This window comes from Saccopteryx bilineata, chromosome 2 (assembly GCF_036850765.1).
Source record: "Saccopteryx bilineata isolate mSacBil1 chromosome 2, mSacBil1_pri_phased_curated, whole genome shotgun sequence".
In the NCBI taxonomy this organism is placed as follows: domain Eukaryota; kingdom Metazoa; phylum Chordata; class Mammalia; order Chiroptera; family Emballonuridae; genus Saccopteryx; species Saccopteryx bilineata.
In genome coordinates, this window is record NC_089491.1 from 116,143,375 (window position 1) to 116,156,813 (window position 13,439).

General features: G+C 49.1%; 1 protein-coding gene across 6 annotated transcripts in view; it reads left to right on the forward strand.

Annotated features, from left to right (window-relative positions):
- Positions 1-13,439, forward strand: part of TSPAN9 (tetraspanin 9) — a 227,314-nt gene that overhangs the window by 128,944 nt on the left and 84,931 nt on the right. For 5 of the 6 annotated variants that reach the window (XM_066257704.1, XM_066257703.1, XM_066257705.1 and 2 more), the window contains one exon: positions 961-1,040. In XM_066257704.1, coding sequence (XP_066113801.1) covers positions 978-1,040 — 63 coding nt within the window. In that variant the 5' untranslated portion in view covers positions 961-977. Of the gene's footprint in view, positions 1-158; positions 1,041-13,439 lie in introns of those variants that run through there. The other variant, XM_066257702.1, reaches the window with a different exon arrangement.

Here is a 13,439-nt window from a genome sequence, read left to right on the forward strand (position 1 = left end):
AAGATACGGTGTCATTGGGGAGGGGGAGGCTGCACCCTTCCCACCCTCCCCTGGCAGATCTCTCGCTCATTGGTCCAATGCAAAGCAGGGGGCGGGGCCGAGGGCCCGGCAAGGGGGCTCGGGGCGATTTAGGAGTCGGGAGTCGGAGCTGGGATTTCTCTGGGAAAGCCCAGCGGTGGTAGCTGCCGCAGATCTGCCGGCACTGTCCGTGGCGTGCCCGCCCAGCCCAGGGCTGGAGAGCGGCTCCGCGAAGTCGCGGAGCGAAAGGAGGCGGAGCAGCCGCAAAGTGGTCGGGGCTCAGCTCTGGGGCTGGGCTGGGCGAGGTGTGTGCCCTGGGAGCCTGGTCCTGGCGCCCTTGTGCCTCGCGTGGAGCGGCCAGTGCACCGGGAGGCGAACTGACGCTCTGGAAAGAGAAATCAAATTGCAGCTTTCCCAAAGACGCTAAGTTACGCAGGCCAGCCAGTTCCCAGAGAGTGTTCGCGAGCGCGCAGAGAGCCGAGCCGCGGAGCCCTCCCGGGCTAGCCGGCTGGGAGTGGGGCAGCGGCTCCTGTGCACGGGGTCCGGTGCGGACTGCGCCTCTGTACAGAAGGGCGTGCAAGGCTCCACCGGGCCGCCTGCAGCCCGCGCCCCACTTGGGCGCCCCCTCCGTCCCACTCCGGGAGCAATGCCCCCCGCCCCTTGCGTCCCCCGGGAACGTCTCGAGCATGGAGAAGTCGAGTAGCGAGGATTCTTCGATCCACCGGAGTCCATCTTTGGACAGCAAGGACTCGGACTTTGCCAAACCGTCCACCTCGGGCCGCCCGTTCGGCCGCGGCTTCGCAGCCGGCGCCTTCTATGGCACCTCCGGCGCCCGGGGCCAGAGCCGCGCTGAGGCTGGCGTCAAGTCTGACAAGTACAATGCTCCCAAAGGCAGCAAGTACGTGGTGTTTTACCTGGACCTGTCCTTTGTTTTCCTCCTAGAATTTAAGAAGTGCAACATGGCCAGGGGCTGCCTCTGCTGCTTGAAGTACATGATGTTCCTCTTCAATTTGATATTCTGGGTAAGTCCTTGCCTTATTGCTCCCTTTGCTTCCAGTCTTCGTCTGTATCTCTTGGTGCTGCATTGCTCTGCTCTCTGCATAATACCAAGTGGGGTCCCCCCCATCCACGTATTTTCCTTTCTTTTCTCTTTCCTTGATGGCTGAATGGAGGCTCCAAATTGCCTGTCGTCCAGGAGAGACTTACTCTACTCTTAGGAGGTGGGCAAAGTTTGCTGCCATCTCCTTCCCCTATAAGAAATTCATTCTGGAAGTGCCTCTAACTGGATTAGCTGCAGAAATTGGTGTAGGGTCAGCATTTTTAACAGCTGTGACCCTGAGTTGAAGGCAGGCACAAGTGTGGATGATAGTCTGACTTTCTTCTTGTATTCCCCATAAATATGCAAGAATACTATCGGCAGCACTTTATGGGCAGGAGGTGGTGGAATGGTAGAGGTCACATCCTCCCACTCCTGTCAGTGAACCCTAGGAAACCGAGGAATAGCCCCTGTCCAACTTGAGGGATTCGCTTGCTAGCCTGCCATTATACTCCTGAGTTAGGCTCATGTAGAGAAGGAGGGTGTGGGAGGGATGCTGCCATCGGGTGGCAGGCAGCTGCTTTTGAGGGATTGCAGTGGACTGGGCAGGGGAGCCGGCTAACCATGCTCTCCTGCCACGGACCTCCAGCCCTCCCAGCTCTGGAAACCCCAGAGACTGGAAGGGAGTAAAGGGGGTCACTCAGGAGTCCCCCATCCTGGCTGAGAGGTTGTTTTCCAGAGAGGGTATCAGCAGGTGGGGCAGCTTGGAATTGTTCTCTGACTTCCGTGATTCTGGAGGCCTTGTGGGCGTGTCTTACACACTTGTGCATAAGAAATACTAGTTAGGCAAATTTGAAAACTTCTTAACACTCATACATAAGAAATACTAGTCAGGCAAATTTGAAGATTTCTTAACTTTATATCTAATTGTTCCTTCATCCCAACTGCTGCCTCTGCCTTTCTTCACCAGAGCCCAGACACAGTCAGCACAGATGTTTGGCTCTGCCCCAGGGCCTATCCTCCTGCCGGCTGGAGGCTGTCAGCTGCCCGTGGTCCAGGAGGAGCACTGGGGGCGGGAGAAAGTCATTTACTGTGAAGTTGGCTAGAAGCAATTGTGTTTTGGTGTTCAACACTTGTGGGAAGTGACTGGCTTTAACTGAAAAACTTTTTTTTGGATGTCTTGGAGGAAGTGACTTTTCCCACAGAGGAGAAAACTCAGGTTGAGTGTGAAGAAGTCTGGGTTCTAATCTTGGTTCTGTGACCTTGCATTATTCCTTAAGGACTGGGTGACTTTTCCAGCCCAATGGGGGGCTGCTTTGATGGTTTCCCTCATGTCCTCACTTTATTAGGAATGGAACATCCTGCATCCTTGCCTTCTCTCTGGGGAGGGATCCCTGTTCCCTGCTTCATTCACAGGCTGCTGCTTCTCTTCAGGGGACCCTGGTTTGAAATTTTTTGAGTTGGATTTCCCCCCATGGTCTGGGGCCCCTCAGCCATTGTGTTACCTGTCCTATGTAGAGGGTTTTGTGGGAATGGGCAGATTGTCAAGAATGTTTTTGTGGCCACATTTGGGCAAGTGCTTCTGGTCCTCTGACTCACTTGCCAGCATTAATGTCAGTGAAGCTCTGGTGTGTATTTCTCCAGTGCCTACGGATTACCTGAATTCTGCCCTTTCACTGTGTATAACTTCCCTCTTTGTTCCTGTTCACAGTCAACCTGCCTTTCTGTCTTGTCCCATTCTGCATATCTTAACGCTTACTAGAAAGACCCTCCTGGGGATGCTCATTCGGTGCCTTGGCCAGTACCTCCTCTGCTCCTCCCCACCCTCACTCTGCCACCTGCTGGCCAGACCGAGTATAACTGCTGTGGCTTCTTTCTTCTCCAGAATGGTGCCAACTTGGGTTAGGGACTGTCTCACATGGCATAGTACAATGGTCTGTCCCTCACACTTAGCAGGCATTTCTTATATGTTTGTGAGTAAATGAGTGAAAGGCCAGAGCAGTAAATCCCCATTTTAATTGTACTGTAGGTATTCCCAAGTCTCACTTGGTGTAGGAATTTGTCCATGATGAAGGCTCTCTCTCAGCACCTTAGCTGTGGGTGACAAGAGTCTCTTTCATCATCCCTGAAAACCTTGACCGAAATTAATGAGCTAGTGGATGGAGTGGCCTTCTTTTATGGTCTATAGTGTGAATACTTGCTGTCTCTCCCTAATTAGAAGGAACCACCACTGTCTTACCAGGTAGAAAGTGACTCTCCTCATCTCTGAGGTTTTGATTACTTAATATTTTTATAATGCCCATGACATGCTATCATTTGGGGAAAATTCAGTCTCAAAGACTCAGGTCTATTATGTGAGTAGTTTATGAGATGATGAAATAAGACAGACCTTACCAACGATGGACAATTAGCAAAAGAAAAATGAGTTCCTGTGTATAAGAGTGTTTATTGGAAGCTGAAAGAGCAGGTGTAGCAGTGTGTTAACCAGGATTTGGGGACGGTGCGTCGCTGAGCTCCTCTTGAATGACGACTTCCTGTGGCTTTATGATTGGGCCTAATGTGGGCAAGGGAGTGGAGCAAAAGGCCAAATGAAAAAAGAAAATGCTTGGGTCAAAGGCAGGTGGGGCTTTACTCCTGGGGAGACCTCTGCTTTTTCTTTTTTTTTTTTTTTTTTTTTTCATTTTTTTCTGAAGCTGGAAATGGGGAGAGACAGTCAGACAGACTCCCGCATGCGCCCGACCGGGATCCACCCGGCACGCCCACCAGGGGCGATGCTCTGCCCACCAGGGGGCGATAATCTGCCCATCCTGGGCGTCGCCATGTTGCGACCAGAGCCACTCTAGCGCCTGGGGCAGAGGCCACAGAGCCATCCCCAGCGCCCGGGCCATCTTTGCTCCAATGGAGCCTTGGCTGCGGGAGGGGAAGAGAGAGACAGAGAGGAAAGCGCGGCGGAGGGGTGGAGAAGCAAATGGGCGCTTCTCCTGTGTGCCCTGGCTGGGAATCGAACCCGGGTCCTCCGCACGCTAGGCCGACGCTCTACCGCTGAGCCAACCGGCCAGGGCTACCTCTGCTTTTTCTAGTGCATACAGGGAGGGAAAGACTGGAGGTGGGTGAGGGAGTGGGGTGAAGAAGTATGCAGGCCTGGGGAGAGCCGACTCCTCCAGAACAATTGTCAGGAATTATATAGCCATCACTTTTTCTAGTCTCATGGCTCAGATCCCAAAAGGAGGCTTTTCTGAGGCATTAGAGTTGAACCCGAGGCCTGCAATCAATAGATGGAGATCTTCCTTAGATCCCAGAGCCTAGCCCTGCTTCTCTGAACCCACTGCTGCCACTATATCCCCTGCCTCCTCAGAGCCCGCTGGGAAGGTTCCCAGTGCAGCTATCTTAACACTGCAACCCCCTCTCAGGTGTGAGAACCCCTGGTTTCTTGCCACTGGGTGGAACTTTTAGGGTGTTGGTATTGGTGAGGGCCTGATGACATTGGTGAGGGACAGGGTGGGAGGCAGAGCTGTACTGCCAGTATTCCTATTCCTTACCAAGGGGGCAGGTGCCTTACAGGCTGCTAAGTGCCTGCCTGCTTCGGGGTAGGGTAGGGATGCAGGTTGCTCCTGGTGCCACCAACTTCAGCCAGAGGTGCTTGCCATGTTGGCATTCAGGGCAGCATTTCTGAGGGCCTAATATAGATGGCAGGAATTGAGGAGGGGCAGTCAGTGACATACCGGACTGAGTTCTACCTTCTCTTTTCCACTACATACCTCACTCTAATTTTTTTTTTTCTTAAATAATTTTATTTTTTTAATGGGGTGACATCAATAAATCAGGATACATATATTCAAAGATAACAAGACCAGGGTATCTTGTCGTTCAATTATGATGCATACCCGTCACCCAAAGTCAGATTGTCCTCTGTCACCTTCTATCTTGTTTTCTTTGTGCCCCTCCCCCTCCCCTTTCCCTCTCCCATTCCCCCCTCCCCCCCGTAACCACCACACTCTTATCAATGTCTCTTAGTTTCACTTTTATGTCCCACCTACGTATGGAATAATGCAGTTCCTGGTTTTTTCTGATTTACTTATTTCGCTTCGTATCATGTTATCTAGATCCCACCATTTTGCTGTAAATGTTCCGATGTCATCATTTCTTATGGCTGAGTAGTATTCCATAGTGTATATGTGCCACATCTTCTTTATCCAGTCATCTATTGACGGGCTTTTTGGTTGTTTCCATGTCCTGGCCACTGTGAACAATGCTGCAATAAACATGGGGCTGCATGTGTCTTTACGTATCAATGTTTCTGAGTTTTTGGGGTATATACCCAGTAGAGGGATTGCTGGGTCATAAGGTAGTTCTATTTTCAGTTTTTTGAGGAACCACCATACTTTCTTCCATAATGGTTGTACTACTTTACATTCCCACCAACAGTGTATGAGGGTTCCTTTTTCTCCACAGCCTCTCCAACATTTGCTATTACCTGTCTTGCTAATAATAGCTAATCGAACAGGTGTGAACCTCACTCTAATTTTTTGTGGCCAAGAGAATGCTGTTTCTTTGTGGAAAGGAAATAGGAGGCCTAAATTGGGACAGAAATTTCCCCACCCTGAAGGGCCTGTCCACCAGTAATCAAACCCACCCTGAGTTATTTCTCGCAGCAGTGGGAACCACTAAGGTAGTTCCCTCAGTGGGGGCCCATCTCGGAGTCCTCCCAGTGCCATCTGGTGGAATCCTCCAGGTAGAGATGAAGTGAATGTGAGCCCCAACAGGAAAGCGAAGGGACTCAGAGCTTTTCAGTCTGAGAAGGGGAGAGAGAATAGAGCATGGGCTCTTGAGTCCTGGGGGCCTACGTCCCCTTCTCAGGACAGCAAATAGGATCCCAGTCCAGCTTCTCCCAAGTCAAGTCAAGTTCCTGTCTGATACGGAGGGCTTGAGTGGTGCTGGGGTTGCTGGCATAATTGCCACACCAGATAATGGTCACTTTCCATGCTTGCTAGCAGAGCTTCCCATCACTTTAAGTCATGGCTGGCCGAGCAGTGACATTCTGGCCCCAATGGAAAGTCTCTTCCTTTGGAGTTCTCCCTTAATAAAGGTGAATCAGCTAAGCGGGCAGTGTCTAGTATGCCTTCTGGAACAGGGGAAAGGCTGGCACAGGGATGCCATGGGTAGAATGCTGGGTAACCTCCCTTAAGCGGGCTCAGGCTTTGTGGCTTGGCCCCTCCCAGACTGTTCACTTGCTCCCCGGGGGCAGACAGCTTGGTGAGGCTCTTCAACCACATTTGAGGCATATGTTTGGTACTGGCATGACTGTATCATAAGTGCCTCTGTGGGCTACGTGGCTCCCTTTTGGTCTGTGGTACCCAGGACGGATCTGTGTACAGTTGGTGCTGGACGACCCGGGTTGTCACAAGGTAGCTGTGGGGTGCCTTCTGCCTGGGAATGGAAGTGGTGAGCCGACTGAGGGGTCTGAGCAGGACAGGTGCAGACTTAGCCTCTCCAAACAGGAGATCGAAGCTAAACTGGGCAGCGAGAGGCATTCAGAGGCTTCCCAAAGCGCTCAGGTCTGAGTCATCGGGCTGTTCTCCCAGATGGCTGCTACAGTAGATGTTTGGGTGGGTCAGCGTGGCTCTGCTGGGAGGAAAGGGCACAGATAAAGGGCCTGGATGATGCTCTGAGACCCTGGAACGTGGCTATGAGGGAATGCTGGCTCTGTGTTCACTTCCTTTCCAAAGCATTAAAAATTAAACTTCCTTGTCTTAATATCTATTTTTAAATCATGTCAGAGCCAGCATTGGTGTCAATCAAGAGTGGGTGGGGAGGAAGAGTGTAGAGAAGAGAAAGTCCCAGCTGAAACAGGGTGATCGCTGTCACTGCCTGGAGGAAAATGCCACAGGTCTGTCCTCTATCCCAGGGTTGGTGGAGAGCGCTGAAAACACCAGCAACCCCCTGTGAGGAGGGTGGGTGGGTGGAGGCGAGAGGAGGGAGGGAGGGCTCGTTCTCCCCCTGCCCTGCCTCCATGTGCACGGCTGCCCTTGGCTGAATTTGGTGTTCAGCCCTGGGGCTTACTGGGTTGTTGGGGTCCCAGTTGAGTCCATTCACTCATGCCACAACTATTTACTGAATGCCTGCTGCGTGCACAGGAGGCTCCAGTTGGTGAGGACAGGCTGACTGGGCTCGCACAGAGAAGATCAGCTTTCTTGGGCCAGGAAGTCGTGGAATTGAGAGGTCATCTGGCTCGTCCTCCACCAAGCATTTGAACACAGGCCTGCCAAGGGAGGGGTGAGAGCAGGGCCACCTCTCCCTTCCCCAGCATTCTAGGGAGGGACAGCAGCAGGCCTGGGCTCAGCTTCTGGGTGGCCCGACTCAACCTGTCCTTTCCTTTCCCCCACCCTTAAATGATGGCTGTCTCACTCCTACTCTAAAATGTTTGCTCCCCATCAGAAATGGCAGGAAAAACAAACTTGTTTTTTTAAGAGTTAGTTTCCTACTTTGGGAAAAAGAATTAGTGAATTACGTGTCGTTTCTGTTTCTTCTTTTAAAGGGCTGATCGGATGCTCTGTGGCTATTGTGTACTGCATGCACTTATTGAGCACCTGCTGTAAGCCAGGCCCTTAAGCTGAATTCCATGCAGGAATCAGAAATATAAACAGATCATTCTAGTTCTGAGCAGTAGGTGCTCAGTAGAGCTGCTTAATAGAGTAATTAATATTGCTTAATTAAGACAAGATACAGAGGTAACAGAGTAGAGCAAGTGACACTGGGATTTTGAAGAATGAATAGGAGTTTGCTAGGTAGGTGTGGATGGGAGTCTGGGCAGGGAAGAAGATCCAGAACTGGAGCTGGGAGAGCTTGCAGTCCGGTGGGAGCGACAGAGCCCCCTGCATGTGTACAATGGGCTGAACACAGGGAAACCAAGGGTGGGATCAGTCTGGGTGGGGTCTGCTGGGGGAGGCTTCCTGGGGTGGTGAGTTCTATACGGGCTCTGAGGGTGAGGTGGCCCTGTTCTGCCGTGAAATGTGCACCAGCGTCTGGGCATGTTCTTCAGTTTGTCTCCAGTCTCTGAGGAAAGGGAGATTTTGTTTTTCTGATGGTAACCACCATGCTAGGACTTGCGAACGTCTCTCAGGCTATAAGCTGTTGCTGTGGGTAATCCGGCTTACAGAGATGCCCCTGTTCACTCCCCCTTCTGGCCTCTCCCTTCCAGCTTCCATCTACCTGCTTATTTGGTTCCAGTTAGGAAGCTTTGAAGCTGAGCTAAACCCACTGGACAGAGTTAAGTCTTCTGAGCCCGCTTTGTCCCTGCTCACATTTGAAAGCTAATCTGCTAGCAGAAGTGGTGGGGCTTGGGGCAGGGATGTTAAAAACAGCACGTGGTTGGGAGGGTGAGCAGATCTGCAACTGGGGGAGCAGCCCAGGATAGAGACAATGGCTTTCATCTCCTTGCCTTTTCTTCAACTAGGCAGGGGGTGAGAGCCAAATTTCAAACCTCCCTTGTGTTAGGCAGCTTGACAGGCCAAGGAGAAGACAGACAGACACAAGAATAAGACAGGGACATGGCTTCTGCCTTCGGAGAGTTTTCCAGCTGCGCTCGGGGATCTTCACTAGGGTGTAGATACAGAGCAACCAGGCAGCTTTTCACACGAGCAGAGGCCATGTTCCCTTCCCTCCTCCCACTGCCTTGAGTCAGTCTCCAGGAGAGAGGCCTATGTTTTGAACATTTCCTTAACCTCTTGATGCTTGGGTATCCTCATGTATGTCAGGATCAGCCATTTTACAGTATGTGCTGAGGCCCAGATGAGGTAACACATGCATTATGTAGGTACACTGCCTAGCAGGAGGCCTGGCAGGTTAGACTGGCAGCTGCAGTTACTATCAGTGTACTTCCTGCAGTGCGAGCATGTGAACAGGCAGCCCCTCCATGAGTTACATGTCCTGGGGCTGGAGTGACAGTGCCGGGCAGCGCTTTGGAGCCCTGGAAGCAGCCCTAGATATCACTTTGGGTTGGCGGTTGTTCCGATTGTCTTCTGGTCTTAGGGATACAGAGGAAAAATGAGGCAGTGGGAGGTCTGGGTGGATCTTTTGGAGGATGGTGGTGGAAGGCAGTGGGGAAGAGAATGGTCTCAGAGCCCAGGGCCAGCAGCTGTCCCTGCTATGCTGTACGCTTACCTCTGGCTATCCCTGTTGGGGCTCTTCCCCTGCCTCACTTTCTTCTTGGTACAACGAATCAGGCCAGGAACAGGCCTGCTAGGCCAGTGGTCATATTGCAGGGTCCCCGTGGGCCCTCTCCCCTCAGTGCTCCAAGGGCAGGTCATTCCTCTGGCACACTCAGTGTTGGACTCTGTGGAGGGGAGGAGGGGAGAGCTCAGTAGCTGACTAAAAGGGCACATGGGGCTCCAGGTTCTGGTTACTTTACTAACCACTAAAACAGCCACTTAAAAATTTTCCAAATTGTGGAATATATCATGTAAATTTATATAGTTTAAAAAAGTTATGTAATGAAAATGCACCCACTGTGCAGTGTAAGAAATAAAACATTAGCTACACCCATGAAGCCCCTGTGTTCTCCCGAGCATACCTCCAGCATCTCCCCTAGACAGAACTGCAGTCCCTAGGTTTTGTTGAGTACATTGCCTTATATGTTTTCCGCATAGGCATCCTTCAACACCATATTATTTGCTTTGGCTTGTTCTAAACATTTGGTCAATGGAATCATTCAGAATTTTTAAAACATCCAGTGTTAGGCCCTGGCCAGGTGGCTCAGTGGATAAAGCGTCGACCTGGTGCCTCAGAGGTCACGGGTCCAACCCCTAGTCAGTCTCAGAATACATCTGAGAAGCAATCAGTAAGCATACCAGTAAGTAAAATAGCAAGTCGACATTTCTCCCCCCCTTCCTTTAACTCTTCCCTTCCCCCCTTCAAATCATTAGAAAAATTTTTTAAAAGTTTTACAATTCAATGTTACGTTTATGTATTCATTCATGCAGATCTGTGGCCACAGTGCACTTGTTTTCATTGCTCTGGTATTTTGTGTGAGTGTGCTACAGTGTGTTCTTATGGTGATGAGTATTTGGCTTAATTTTTTCTTTTTAAACATGCTTCTGTGAACATTCTTGGACAAGTCTCCTGGTGTATATATTCAGGAGTTTTCTAGGACAGTGCTTCTAAAAGTATCTGTGAAGGACCAGCTTTTTACTTACAATTCTCAGATATGGCTACGCTGAGCATGACTAATACACAGCTCAAAGTGCAGGTGACTCACCTACATCGAAACAAGTTCATTAATCATGTACTTGGATGTTCTGGCAATATCAGATTACTATAGAAAATTCCTAAGTGTTAAGCATTTTCCTGGACCACACTTTGACGAGAACTGCTATAGAGTATATAGCAAAGAATGACATTGCTAAGATTTAGGCTATGTAAAGCATTTCCGCTTTACTAGATGATGTCATAGTGTTTTCCAAAGTGGATGTATCAGTTGACATTTTTACCAGTGGAATGTCAATTGAAAATGGGGAGTTTTGGCTCTGGCCAGTTGGTTCAGTGGTAGAGTGTTGGTCAGTGTGTGGATGTCCCGGGTTTGATTCTCATCAGGGCACACAGAAGAAGTGACCATCTGCTTCTCCGCCCCTCCACCCCTTCATTCTCTTTCTCTATCTCTGTCTTTGCCTCCTGCAGCCATGGCTCAGTTGATTCGAGTGCGTTGGCCCCGAGCTCAATGGCCCGGGTGCTGAGAATGCTCTGTGGAGCCTCTGCCTCAGTCACTAAAAATAGCTGGGTTGCAAGCATGGCCCCAGATGGGCAGAGTATTGGCCCTAGACTGGGGTTGCCAGATGGATCCCGGTCGGGGTGGATGCGAGAGTCTGTCTTTATATCTCCCCTCCTCTCACTTGGAAAAGAAGAAAAAAAAGGGGGGAAGTTTTGGGCATTCTTCAATATAGTGAGTACAAAATGCTATATTATGATTTTAATTCGCATTCCTCTGATTACTAGTGAACATCTTTTTATAGTTTTATTAATTGTTCTTTTCTGTGAATGCCTGTATATGTTTTTGTCCATTTTTCTATTGTTTGCTTTTTCTTACTAATTTTTAGAATTTTATTTATGTTTGGTACTTATCTATTATTTATTGTGTACCATAAACACAGTTTATAGCTTGCCTTTTCACTTTCTTCATAGGTTCCTTTGGTAAAAAGAAATGATTATTGTTATTATTTTTTTTTTGCAAGCTAGTAAAAGAGAGACAGACAGAAATGGAGAGATCTGAGAAGCATCAACTCGTAGTTGGGGTACTTTTAGCTGTTCATTGATTGCTTTCTCATACATGCTTGCCCCAGGGGCTCCAGCCAAGCCAGTGACCCTTTGCTCAAGTCAGTGACCTTGGGCTCAAGCCAGTGACCTTGCACTTCAGGTCAGACCTTTGGGCTCAAGCCAGCGACCATGGGGTCATGTCTATGATCCCATGCTCAAGACGGCAACTTTGTGCTCAAGCTGGATGAGCCTACAATCAAGCCAGTGACCTTTGGGTTTCGAACCTGGATCCTCAATGTCCCAGGTCGACGCTCTATCCACTGTGCCACCACCTTGTCAGGTGACATTCTTCATTTTAATATAGTCAAATTTCTTGTTCTCTTTTCTTTGTTAGGGTGTTACTTTTTATAAATTATTTAACAAATATGCAGTATCTCAGAGGTGTCCATATCCCTTGTAACAGGACAGTGCTTGTCACAACATACTAGGCAATCATGAATTGTTGAATGAATTTGAGTGATTAAAGGTGAGTTCCTGCCTGACCAGGTGGTGGTGCAATGGATAGAGCGTCGGACTGGGATGTGGAAGACCCAGGTTCGAGACCCCGAGGTCGCCAGCTTGAGTGTGGGCTCATCTGGTTTGAGCAAAAATTCACCAGCTTGGACCCAAGGTCGCTGGCTCAAGCAAGGGGTTACTCGGTCTGCTGAAGGCCCGCGGTCAAGGCACATAAGAGAAAGCAATCAATGAACAACTAAGGTGTCGCAATGCGCAATGAAAATCTAATGATTGATGCTTCTCATCTCTCCATTCCTGTCTGTCTGTCCCTGTCTATCGCTCACTCTGACTCTCTCTCTCTCTGTAAAAAAAAAAAAAAAAAAAAAAAGGTGAGTTTCTATACTTTTTATTTCTGAAAGTTTTTATTTTTACATTTAAGTCTTTAATATATCTGGAATTGATATTTGTGTACGATGTGAGTGAGGCAGGGCTCTGATTTCTTTTTCCCTCAAGTGCAAATCAGTTGTCTTAGCTCCACTGATTGGCTAGTCCTCCTTTCCCCACTGGTAGGTAATGCCACCTGCGTCTTTCCACTGCACTCTTTGTCTGTCCATGTACCACATTGTCTTAATCACTTCAGCTTTAAAATAAGTTCCACATCTGGTAGGGCAAATCCTCTCATCTTACGCTTTTCAAGAATGTTTTGGCTGTTCTGGGCCATTTTGCATAAAGTTTGTTTTTTTGCATAAATTTTGGAATCAGTTTATCTAGTTTCATTAAAAATCAATCGTTCAGTCAGTTAACTTCCCTGCCCCTTGCCCAAACCCTGTTGATATTTTGATTGGCAGTGCATTGAATGTATTGATTGACTTGGGGAGAATTGCTATCTTTGTATTTCCTTTCATGGATATAAATTGTATTCTAATTATGTGTTTCTATTTATGGATATGGTATACTCCATGTATTAGGCCTTCTTTAATGTCTTTCTGAAAGTTTTATCATGGTCTCTGTGAAAGTCTTACACATCTTTTATTAAGTAGAAACCTTTGCTCTTCCATCCTTTGCCCCCACCCCTCCCCCCTGAGTTCCGGCTAGAGACCCAGGGGGGGGACTGCTGCCCTTCCGGCCACCCCTCGTCAGGTGTGGTGATGTTGAGACCCATAGGGCAGTCAGGCCCAGTACTAGGTACTTCCCTTACCTTATCTACTCTCCATAGCACCTGAGGAGGAGACAAGCCATTATTTTCATTTTGCCTCCAAGGAGATGGAAGCTTTGACAGGTTAGGTATTTTGCCTCAAATTACTGAGGTGGAAAGTGATGGAGCTGGGATTTGAACTCAGGTTAGTCAAACCCCCAAGCCCGCATTTTTTTCTGTGACCATTTCTGGGAAGTCATCTTGACCCAGCTGCTTCCCTGCTGACTTTAGATTGTACTTTTCTTGGATCTGTACTTCCAGCTTAGTACATTGAAGCCTGGGAAAACAGGACCTGAGTTATGCATATTTTTATATGACTCAGTTGATGATTTGTGCCTTCCTCCCCCCAGTCCTAGCCCCAAACAGAAGTGGGTCAAGAGGTGACCACCTAGTGATCATCAGGGACTTTCTCAAATCCGTGGACAGTCAGTCCTCTAGGTACCTTAAAAG